Source organism: Brassica napus, chromosome A5 (genome assembly GCF_020379485.1).
Source record: "Brassica napus cultivar Da-Ae chromosome A5, Da-Ae, whole genome shotgun sequence".
In the NCBI taxonomy this organism is placed as follows: Eukaryota; Viridiplantae; Streptophyta; class Magnoliopsida; order Brassicales; family Brassicaceae; genus Brassica; species Brassica napus.
In genome coordinates this window covers 14435436-14447730 of record NC_063438.1, presented here as the reverse complement: position 1 = coordinate 14447730, position 12295 = coordinate 14435436, and the positions used below count along the sequence as shown (strand labels likewise).

Below are 12295 nucleotides of genomic sequence, written 5' to 3'. Positions count from 1 at the left end.
GCTAATACTATAATTATTTTTCTATTTATTTGTAGAATTTCATGTGCAAACATTTTACATTGTTTAACTTTGTATATTCTTTTCAAAAATATAATGATTTTTAATGAGATGTTTATAGTGTTGAGTCTTGCAACACACGTAATTATTTGCCTTTGCAGCTCTACCACCAATTCTTTGTATTCATCTACTATATTTTTCGAATTTTTCCAGAGCTTCAATCATAGTTTTTGAATTCTCAAATTTCTACTTAAGCAATGCCTCTGTCCATATCACTCATCCACAGATTTTGCTTATTCAATATCTATTACCTTGTTTGAATCTTCTGATTCTTAGAACATAGATTTTGATCGCCTGATTTGAACTCAAGTTAGGCTTTCTTTACCCGAGCTCAACAACTTTTTTTTCTTCATCATGATCTTTGTTCATTTGCCTCTGCTCCAAATATTTAATCTTAGATTTTGATTGTTCGAGTTGCAACCCAAGCTGTGATTTATGTTCCTACAACTCAGTCACATCTTTTGTTGATACACCTATTACATTATGCGTCTTCTCCTCAAGTTGTACGTCTTGTCTCTGCAGCTCAACCACCAGCTTCATATTTTTTCCAATTTCATATTTTACTTTGTGTCTTTTCTCTAAAACCTGAGTCTAGCATTTCTTTGTTTTAGTTGCGGCTCAAACTGTACTTTCTGCTTCTGGAACTCTGTTTCTGATTAACTTAAGAAAGAGAGTAAGAGAAGTATGTATAAACAATCTATAACTCAAGAGAACATCACGTAAAAGCTTCGATCTGGTGTCCTAAGAATTCGATTTGGTGTCCTAAAGACTGTTTTAATTATTGAGGGCTCATAAGACGACTGAAACAGGAAGTCTATGAGATTATGAGTCTGTGTGGCATTTTCAGATTTCGTAGTTTGGTGTAGTTTGGTCACACTACCCTGATGGAACTAGTTTTATATAAGGATTTTTAACGCAAAATCCCCCCAATTAAGTTTATTTCGGGTAAAAACCCCTGAATTAAAGATTTAACGGAAAACCCCCCAACCTAAATTATCTTAATGAAATCATACCCTCTGTTACTTGTCCGTTAAAGTTCGTGAAACAACATGATTTGTTACTAAAAACAACACAATGTTTAATTGGAATATCATGTAATTTACCATTATCACTTTTTAACTTTCGTCGTAAAAGTCTCATTACTGGGAGATAAGGGATGAAACCCTAATTTTCGAAAGAGAGAGATTTTGGGTATCGTTTATTTCTTGTGAGAAATCGAGAGAAGCTGTGTTCGTGAGTTTGAGATTGGTGAGAGAGTTGAAATCGAGAAGATGAATAGGTAAGTTTATATTTTATACCGAGTTTTTCTTTTCATAGGTTTGATCTTGTGTTTTAATCTGTGTGATATATTTCTTGTAAACAGAAGAGTTCCCATTCGTTTACACGTTGGGGGATACTAGGCAGCAGATGGAACATACATTAATGGTGGTGAAATAAGATTCTGTAGGATTGATTTTGAAGAACCAAGTCTTAGGATGCTTGAAAGTATGATTACCAGTGGTGGTTTTCCAGAGAACATGAATAGATTCTCTTATTTCAGAGTAGATCAGAGTAGGAAGGATGTATGTTCTGATACATGTATTGGTGTTTTGGTCTTTGAACCATGTTTTGGTGTTAGGATGTAGCTCAGGCTATGGTCATTATAACCATATTATTTACATAACTATGGGAATTTTCTTTTGTTGATCGCTGCGTCCAGCGTTAGCGACACAAAAAGTAGTCTATATTTGTTGCTTTAAACACAAGTTTCCTGAGTTTGCATGAAGCTGGTGTTAATAATGAAAGACGCAGTGGCAGTTTCTGGGCAGTTATTGATCGCTTAAAAATTCAGCGATAGGTGAGATTCAGTTCTGTGACTCTTTTGACTGTTACGGCACTCCTTTAAATGTTACTGCAACTCTTTTTACCCTCACCACCTCCATCCGCTTCTTCTTATTTGCTGTAGTTCAAAGTAGTCGCAGCGGTAATGCGTGGAACTGTTATTTGTTCCTTCCAAATAAGTACAAAAACAACACTTGAAACACAATCAAAATGTCATAAAAACAAGTTAAAAACAATACTTTCACCACAATGATAGTCCTGAAACAAGCTGCAACCACAATGATATTCCTTAAAACACAATGATATTCCTTAAAATACAATGATAGTCCTAAAACAAGCTGCAACCACAACTCTATCTTAACAACTTAACTTAGTTAGCTTTTATCCAAAATAACTTACGTTTATTCTTCTGTCTTCTTCCTTGACTTCTTCTTCTTCTTCCTTTCTTGCTCTTCACGCTTTTTCTTCTTCTTCCTCCGTTTCTTGCGCTCCAAGCTTCTTCTTCATTCTCTTCTAGTGGCAAGCTTCCTTGCTTCCACTTCTTCTTCTCATCCACTTGAATTTTATAATGTAGCTTTTTTTCTTGATGAACATTCTTCTCTTTTTGCTTACTATATACAGAACTTGAGCAAAAAAAAGAGAAAATACATTATTTTTAGATTTTACATTGATTTTTATCCGACTTAAATTTACATGAGATATAAGAGAACAGAAGGAAAAAAACAAACATAGAAGTAAACTGTAAAACCTATAAGAAGTCATTCACTACATCTCATACTTTTATCTACAAAGATAACAGAATCATTCCACACAACAGTGTTGAAAGCTAAACCTTGAAGTACTCTTGAACAGCTCTCCAACATACTCCCTCCGTTCCTAAAAAATGTATTTTCTAGAAAAAAATTTTGTTTTAAAAAGATACATTTTTTACTTTTTCAATGTATGATTTTATGAAAAATTGTAAGTTTCAAAAAAATTAATGGTGTTTATTGAATTTCTATTGGCTTAAAGTTGTGAAAAATTGTTATTCACAAAAAACAATGCATATTTAATGAGTTTTCTTAATATATGTGAAAAGTCTAGAATATGCATCTTTTAAAAATAGAGGGAGTAGCTTTTATAACATCCTGCAAACACAACATCAATAATATTACTCTGGTTAGTGTTTAGTACTTATTACCATCAAACTTAAATACTTTGCTTTCTTCAGTTTGTTTACCTTATTTACAGAATCTTGCATATATTTAACGATGTTTGAGACAATAACAATATAGCAAAGTCTCTGCTCTCCTAGCGTTAACATAGGCCTTGAACGTAACGTAACAATATGATTAGTACTCTCTCTCTCTCTCCATCTACATAAAGACTGAGACCTAAACCAAGATGCAGATTCACTTGTATAGAACAGTTGCAAGGAGACCTAAACTCCACAAGTTAATTTTAAGAGCGTTGAAGCTTATTATTAATAGCCCTGAGTATGGAAAGTTCAGCTTCTGGTTCTCCAGGCTTCTCCTGCTTCTCCTGAAAAGGGGAAAGAAGGAAATCAAGTCTAGGGATGATGGGAAGCAATGTCTGTCCAAGAAATTAAAAACAAAAGCAAGCATATGGGTTCACCTCAACATCATCCAAATCCATATAAACTTCTTTGTCTATGAACTCTTCGGGATAAACTCCAACTTTCTAGATTTGGTCTTTGAAGAAACGTATCTTTGGTGGCATCTCTCCATTTTCTCTGCATAAAAATGAAAAATCAGAGTTCAAAGTCAAACTTCAAACAGAAATAGATTACAATGGACAATCATATAACTGGTAGATAGATGATAAAAGAGCGAGGGAGAGCCTCCCAGAATCTGATGAGACACACTTCGACGGTGGAGACGCACTTCGACGATTGAGTCAAATCGATAGAGAAGAGTCGGACAGCGTTAAGTTCAGATTGCTCTGAGTCACATCAAAACCGCTTATGGAATAAATTGAACCTGTCTTGATAAGATGCTGGTACACAGTGGCTTGAATGAAGGTTGACTGCAATACATAAATGAAAGGAGTAAAAACCAAAAAATTGAACTCGAAAACATCTCCCATAAACGAAACAGATTATACATGTTTAATGCTGAGAGCAGGTCGCCGGTTAGAATTAATAGTGGCCTTCATAATGGTCCCTGAAACAGAGGTTGAAAGTTATAAGAAAGAAGAAATATAGAGAAGCTCGCCGGAATATCAACCTACATCTCCACCGTGAAATGACATTACTAGCCTCCGAGAAACGCAGTGAGACCTCAACAGTGGCGGAGCACCTGCCAGACTTCAAATAAGAGAAAAAAAAACTCTCTGAGAGAGCCATTTCAGGAAAATAAGTCTACTAAGAAAGATTGAGAATATGGATTTGAGAGGAGCAAGTCTACCTTTATATACTCGCAGATACACCGCTTTGCACAAAAGAAACTTGCATTAAAAGCTAGATCGTGGTTGATGGATTTCATAAGAAGCTTAATGGGATGAATCTGTAGTGGGAGCATTTAAGTTGAAGAAGACGAAGATCAAACGTCAAAATCGAACATCTCAATTTTCTTTTAACGGCGGAAAAGAAAGAAGGCGATAAACCCTAATTTACAAAAACGACACTGTTTAAGAGTATTAACAGACATGCTACGTATATTCACAACAATATAAAGCCCAAACCCACAAAGAAACCCACATCTTTCGTCGAAACTCATCACAATTTTTTCCCGATAACAATATAAAGCCCAAGACGAACTCTCTCTTTTTAATGAAATGACGGGAAGCAAAGGGTGGACACGTGGCGCAAGGTTATAAAATGAGTTTCTAGGCTGGATCCGACGTGGACATCCCAGGAGTGAACCAAACATCTTTTTATATATATAGATATTCTCATTTTAATTAGATATGTGATTTCACATGTAATTTTTTTATTAGTTTTTTTTTTTCAAACACAAAAATAACCTATGTTTTTTTTGAAACTTTATTTTTCCCTATTCACCTTAGAAGTTTGAGTTATTCACAAAAATGCCATTACATTTTTTTTGGAAAATGATTCTTTTATCTTGTCATCCTCATCTTCACAAAGTATTTACAATATTGTCATTGCCATCAATACACTAACAATCATGAACAATTAATTTGAAGCTCTTAATGCACTAAAGTTTTCATTTTTACACTTAATATTTCATTACTTATGCACACAAATCACATCTATTTGACTCTCTTTAAATTCATTAAAAAAAACCACGATTTTGATTTCAAGCTTTTAAGGTTCATAGAGACATTGAAGCTCATGATTCGTGGTCATTAACGACTTGGTAGCTTTTGTAGTGAAGTTCTGAGTGTTAGGAGAATCTAATCAAGTAATCTTACAGGCTCAAGGTATGAAATCATTTTTTTCTTAGATCTGTTTTGCGAAGACTTTAAGAAGACTTCGCTAGATGTGTTCTCCATCAAGAAGACTTCTAGGGAAGTCTTCTAACTTTCCTTTATTAAGAAAAAAAAAAACTGAAAATCCCAGAGAAGATTTCTCGAGAAGTCTTCTCGGATAAATATGTTAGTTTTGCAATTGACCAAAGTTTGTCAGAAATTTGACTTTTTTATAGAAGACTTCTCGGGAAAAACTTTTACACAAATCTTCTGAAAATTTTGCTGAAGTCTTCTCACTATTTGGTAAAATAGTTACTTTTGGAAGAATTCCGGGTTTTGGTCAAATCTTTAGTTACGAGAGAAGACTTCTAGAGAAGTATTTTCTGGAAAAATCAAATATAGTCAATTGCAAAAGTATCCCAAGTAGACTACTTGTGACATTGAGAATACTTTCAGAAGACTTTTGTATAAGTCTTTTCTGAGAAGACTTCCCGAGAAGTCTTCTATAAAAAAGTCAAGTTTCTGACAAACTTCGGTCAATTGCAAAACTAACCTGTTTATCCGAGAAGATTTCTCGAAAAGTCTTCTCTGACATTTTTGAGAATTTCTTAAATTCAAAATTAAGCCAATATTTATAATGGAAGACTTCTCAAGATGTCTTATGTAGAGTAGACTTCTTAAGAAGTCTTCCATCATAAATTTGCAATTGCAAAAATGACCTAAATAGAAAACTTAGAAGACCTCCGTATAATTCTTCTTTGAGAAGACTACTTAGGAAGTCTTCTACGTCAATGTTTAATATACTTTCATTTTCTCTACAGTTAAAATATTTTTTTAATATTTTCTTATTAATTCGTGTGTATTAGTCAATATTAGAGCTCGTGGATGAAATTCATAACTTATTTGGTGATAATTATGAGATTTCAAGTATTTATGTTTACTAATGTTTCTAGTTAATCCTAGAAGACTTCTCCAAAAGTCTTTTAGAGAAAAAGTCTTCTACGTTAGATTTTCAAAATTGTTAAGTAACTTTAAGGTATGTTTTTAATTTTCAAAAGTGTTAAGTAATTTCAAGAATATCAAGGTCATGTGGTTTTATGCATCTTTTTTTTATCACAAGGTATAATTTTTTTAACTTACATAATATTTAAAATTTCAACTTTCACTTAAAATTCAAGTTTGATCTTTTGTTAATTTGACTAAGTTTTCTTGTGAAGTCTTCTCTTTTAGTTTTGGTAAATTTGACTAAGTTTTTGAGTTGTTATGTTTTGTTATGAGTGAGTAGAATGGTTTAAAAACTTCTTTGTATGTTGTAGCAATAACTTCAATAATGTCAAGTACTTTTGGAAAACATCAATATATATACCAAATTCTTTTGATTAACATCTCTTCAGGTTTACAAAAAAAATCACAACTAAAATAGTACACATACAAATCATAAAACATACCATAAACAAAACTATTACACATGAAGGTAGATATCATTCCTCAACATAGATAAGTTTGGACTCCATTTGACATCATTCCTATTCCTTTGTACCACTTTGGGTAGAAGATTTCGGAAGACTTTCCGAAGAAGACTTTGTGAGAAGTCTTTTAGCATAAAATACATTAGAAGACTTGCTTAGAAGTCTTACGAGGAATCTTCCGAAAGTCTTCTGAGAAGTCTTCAAAAGTGTGTCTCAGATTTGAAAAACCTGCAAATTCAAATACATTCAAATGGCTTCAAAAGAGAAGAAAAAAACTCCAAAAATATAATTTTATGCTTAAATAATAATTTTAGGCTTCTTCAGATATGATTTCAGGTTTTTCGTTTTTGGGTTATCGGAGTTATTTGTTCGGGTTCGGTTAATAACATTTTGGGTTCGGATATATTTTGTATCACCCATCAAGATCCATTCAGATATTTTTTATATTTTGTACCGGATACATTGGTTTTTCGATTTGGGTTAGGTTTGAATTTTTGGTTACAGATATTCGTAATATACGCACTTTAATAAAAATTTCGGGGAAATTTTAGAAGTGGAACATTGAGAAACCTCCTATGCAAGATCTTTTTCTGTTGATTTGTTCTATTCTTTGTGGTAAAAAGCGACTTCGTGTTATTTTAAGACGAACTATGGATCGTTTAAACATAAATATCTTGTTGTTTCTGGTTTGAAAATTTACCAAAAACACAAAGTAAATTGCCCCCAAAATCACTCTATAGTGGCCCTTAGAACCGTCTCCTCTCTCTCCTTGAAGTCTTTGATCAAAGACACGAGGGTGGACATATTTAGACAACACATAATTGCTTTTTATGCTAAACTAGGTAGAGACCCGCGCCTTGCGCGGGACGAGATCATACGAAAAAAATGAAATTCAAAAGTCTAAACATATAATTCTGCTGTTTTTAGACCTAACTGTCTGAACTGGGGTACACAGCTCAAATTGTCATATGCTGAGTGGAATTGGCTGAGTTCTATGGATGTTAAAATGGGTTCATAGATATATGGTTAGGCTTGGCCCATGTTAAAATTTAAATCTATTAAGTGGAGGTATTCAATTCGGATATTGGTTTAATTTCGGTTCAATTTTTTCAGTTTTTGGTTTTTCGGTTTTTAAAAAATAGTTACCATATATTTACTTTGGTTTGGTTCGGTTTACATACTGTCAGTTTTTTACTTATTCAGTTTTATACCAAAAAAATCATAAATTTATCTATCTTTTAAAATATTTTATGGATTTTACTTTATATGATTAAATATCGGCTTTTATATAACATACATATATTTTGGTTTTTGAATCGCCTTATTTATTTTTATTTTACTATTTAAAATAATTAGTAAGCATATTAAGTTAATAATTGTAATATTTTATAGATTAAAAATAATAAAAATTAGTAATCCATAATATTATAAATAACTAAACATTAGTATACATATTTGTAAACAAAACTAAACATAACTTTCAACTTAAAATAAAATATTAAATTATTAAAATAAACATTTTAAATATGAAAATCATATCAATAAAATAAATTATGTATTTATTCCTAATTATCTTATATAATTTACATATAATTATACTATTATATTTGAATTGATCAGTTTATTCAGTTTGATCGGTTTATATACCAAACCATATCTATATATCACAGTTTCTTAAAAATGTCGTTCATTCGGTATATTCAGTATTACCAAATCCAAATAATTTTCTCTATTTTGGTTTTGTTCGATTTTAATTGGTTTGGTTTTACCGGCTTGAACACTCCTCCTATGAACCCTGGTATACTTCAAATTATTTTGATTTAGATATTTGTTAATTAAAAACTGTAATATATAGAAATAAAATGAAATTACTCAATTTTATGTAATTAATTATATAAAAACTTTCATTTAACATTCCTAGCTGGTTCCCAAGAGTTCATCACAGTAGTATTAGTATCTGAAGCAGGTGGCGGCCATTCCTCAAACGACCTCCGATGGTCCGACCATTTTTAAAACCACACGGCCTCTCAAAATCTCTAGAAGATTTGTTGCTTATCTCCCACGTATTGCACCTCCAGTCCACATATTAAAAGGAACTCTATCATCCCTGAAACTCCTTGTATATCACCAGTCTCCAAGTAATGCTGATGGTCTATAGTAGTCATTTTCAAACATCCAGGCACTGGACCGAGAAGATGTGTATTTATGACTACTTTCCTCCGCAAACGGATTACCTTCCGTCTTGCTTACCATGACCTTCAGAAAAATTGAAGACAAAGAGGAAGATTAGAAGCTCTGCAATCACTATATTGGCCTAAATATAAATATAACATCTGAAACTTAAAAAAGTATCTCATCTCAAACTCTCGACTTTTAGTGCTGAACAAAAACATCAGAACTATCATAGCACATCAAGTGATTTTCCTAGGAGACAAAACAAAATCCTTAAAGCCAGTAGTCCAAACAGGTATTTTAAATCAACCAGAAAAACAAAAGATGTGATGAACCCACAAAAAATAAGACTAATTGTCATCCAATAATAATAATTTGCATCATACATTTATCATCACATATAGCATAAGACGGTACGTCTGCAGATACGATCAGATTCGTCAATAGTTTCTTCACCGATGCGATTAGCTTTATGAGAGAGATGACTTACATATTCAAAGCACACCTAGTTATTTTGTGTAAGAGCATCTCCAATCCATTGCTATTTTCACCTCTATAATAGCATTTAGAGGTGAAATTGCTCCAACCACCTCTATTTCTTCCTCTATAATAGAGATCTCTATTTTTTCCTCTATTTATAGAGGAAGAAATAGCATTCCTCTATTTTTTACTCTATATTTTAGAGATTGCTATTTTAGGGGAATACATTTGAGCATATCTCACATCTATTATAGAGTTCCCCTATTTTAGAGGTGAAAATAGCAAAATACATTGGAAATGGTCTAAGTAATGGACATCACTGGTTAATCTGAGGACATAGTTAGTTACCTCTTCAAAAATAGCTTAGAGACTGAATGGTTCATTTTCCAAAAGCAATAGATCCAAAACATGGCTGATGAGTGTAGCCACAAGACAAAGATACACCTCCAGGAGTTACTGCTGCTTCTAAGTCCGGAGATAGAATTACTTTTCAAAGTTTATAGTTACTGCTGCTACCAAGTCCTTTTTTTTATAAAGAAGGTGACTCTTTTACCTACAAACACAAACAAATACATAACTCTGTCTAATGGATTCAAAGGATATATTTTTGACAAAACACATACCAACGTTCATACACATACATGAGGACAGTTCAGCACAATCTCATCTTTCTTACACAAATATGGTGCTTTCTACAGACAATCAAAATAGAGATAAGTATTCATAAGCACATTAATACTTTTCCAAATCGTTTCAACAGCTTCAACATATATTGAAAAGCATGAAAGATCTTGATTTTAGATCGAATGAAAAAGACTTACCAAGTGATTAGCAATCCCACAAACAAAGATCAACCTTGCAACGTCGAGCATCAATATAAACGCTCCTTCCCTCTCCCCAAATACTTCTCCAAACATCTCTCCCACTCCTCGCACCTCCATTAGACCCACAGGCCACAACATGTCAAAGCCCTCGAACCTCTCAACACTCCTACCGTAAAAACCCCTGCGACCACCGTCCCTCCTCCAAACCCCCACCACCGCCATAACCTGCGACGCCGGCTCCCAGTTCCGCCTCGTCACCTCCATCTCCTTCACAAATTGCTCCTCCGTTCTCTCCATCTCCTCCACAACATTCAGAGCTCTCTCCACATCTCTCGTCTCCCTCTCTTTCTTCAACTGTCCTTCTCTCTGCGCACCACATCGCGTCCCTGATTCACACCACTCCTTCTCCGCGGCCGCAACGGCCTCTCAGAAACGTAATGCATTTCTTTGTTACTATATTTTTTAGACTTCGTGTATAAGTTGTTGATCATATAACAAAGTTTAGGTTTAATATATTCTTCCTAGCAAATTGACATTGGACTAACTAATTTTCCAATTGATTCTCTTTTTTTTTTTTTTTTGGCTCAACAACAACTTTATATTAATCCAATTCAATTTCTTACAAATGGCTTATCAGCCTCAAAACATGAATTCAACCACATAGACACCATAGAATATAGCTTAGGGACAAAGGACGTAAACGTTGAAATCTCCTTCGCTATTCTATCTGCTGACTTATTACCACTCCGGGGATAGTACACCACTTTATACGCTGCATTGACTGCCAAAGATGAGGTTATCCCTTGCAAGATGGGTTCCAACACTCGCCAGATCTCTTCCTCTCCATTGAGCATTCTTGCCAACACAAGAGAGTCAGTTTCGATTATCACCTTTTTGTACCCAAAGCCCACCAGAGTTTGAACTGCCCAGCTTATTGCTTCTGCTTCTGTTTCTATCACCGACTTCATCATTGGCAGTTTCCTTGCTCCCGCCCACAGTAGAAGGCCCTGATGATCACGCAAAATCCAGCCCACCCCTCCTATCATTGTCTCTTTGGACCATGAGGCATCAGTGTTACATTGGCAGTTTCCAATTGATTCTAATCATGCCATATAAGCGAAATTATGTTCTAATCAAGCGCCACCTCAGCGTACTTTGTAAATATTACAAAATATAAGGTTACTATTTATTAAATGATTTTCAATTAATATATAGGGGATGTGGAACAAACATAATGGCTTTTTAATCTTTTGATAATCTCATTTTCCCACTTTATTGCTTTATTTCTTATTCAAATTTAATTTTGTTTTTGAGGTTTGAATATATCCGATTGTAGTACCCATTACAAGGTGTCCGACAAACTATTAATATGGATATAAGGACTACTGATTTAGCCGAAAAAACCACCAGATAAGCTAACGAAAGACGGTCTCTTGATTAAAAGTAGGCCTAAGCATATTTATTTGGAACCAGAGAACCAAACCGAACCAAAAACAAAATTTAGTTTGGGTTTGGATTTTATTAATTACCCTAGCGGATTCTATATTTTAAAATTGAACCAGAACCGAACCGAGAACTAAATAGGTACCCAAATTTCTATAGTATAGTTTATTTTGAGGATATGGGTGGTCGTGGAAGTGGTTGGGAGAGTGTATTACGGCTATGTTTAGTATGTGTTTTTACGGGGGTTTTCTTGATTTTAGTTTTGGTTTTATCTTGATTGTTTTGGTTGTTCACTTTTCTTTTTTAAAGTAATGCAATTCTCATAGTTAAAAAAATATATTTATTTTTGAAGTAATTAAATAATATAAATATAAACCAAAATACCATAAAAACTGAAATACCATAATTTTTTATCAGAAATATTTAAAATTATCTGAATTATCTAAATTTTATCCAAAAACCCAAAAATTGATATTAAATCCGAAAACCTCAATTTTTTTTACTTTTAACTAAACTGGAACTGAATGGAATCTGAAATTACTTCAGATATTAATCGATTCCTAATTTTTTAATCTGAACAAACCGAAAGCCAAAATAACAGAATTAAATTTTCTAAATAACCGAATGGATTCTGAACTTCTAAAATCGAAAAACTAA

The 12295-nt window shown here is 33.3% G+C and overlaps 1 protein-coding gene and 1 long non-coding RNA gene across 4 annotated transcripts; both read right to left on the bottom strand.

Annotated features, from left to right (window-relative positions):
• Positions 1–2075: 2075 nt before the first annotated feature.
• LOC106429582 lies at positions 2076–4503 on the bottom strand. Of its 3 annotated transcripts, XR_007339483.1 has the most exons (7): positions 4284–4497; positions 4108–4183; positions 3982–4040; positions 3686–3903; positions 3493–3610; positions 3098–3399; positions 2076–3005 (listed from the first exon to the last, which is right to left on the bottom strand). It is a non-coding gene; the product is annotated as an uncharacterized LOC106429582 (long non-coding RNA). The 3 variants fall into 3 exon arrangements; XR_001285824.3 differs by having other exon boundaries at positions 3493–3903; positions 4284–4499; XR_007339482.1 differs by having other exon boundaries at positions 2076–3399; positions 3493–3903; positions 4284–4503.
• Positions 4504–10806: 6303 nt separating this feature from the next.
• On the bottom strand, positions 10807–11241 carry LOC111199400. Its single transcript, XM_022689446.1, has one exon. The coding sequence runs from the start codon at positions 11239–11241 to the stop codon at positions 10807–10809; it is 435 nt and encodes a 144-aa protein (XP_022545167.1).
• Positions 11242–12295: the final 1054 nt, after the last annotated feature.

Coding starts and splice junctions, on each gene's coding strand:
- LOC111199400 (XM_022689446.1), bottom strand. CDS start 11,241: ATGATAGGAGGGGTGGGCTGGATTTTGCGTGATCATCAGGGCCTTCTA.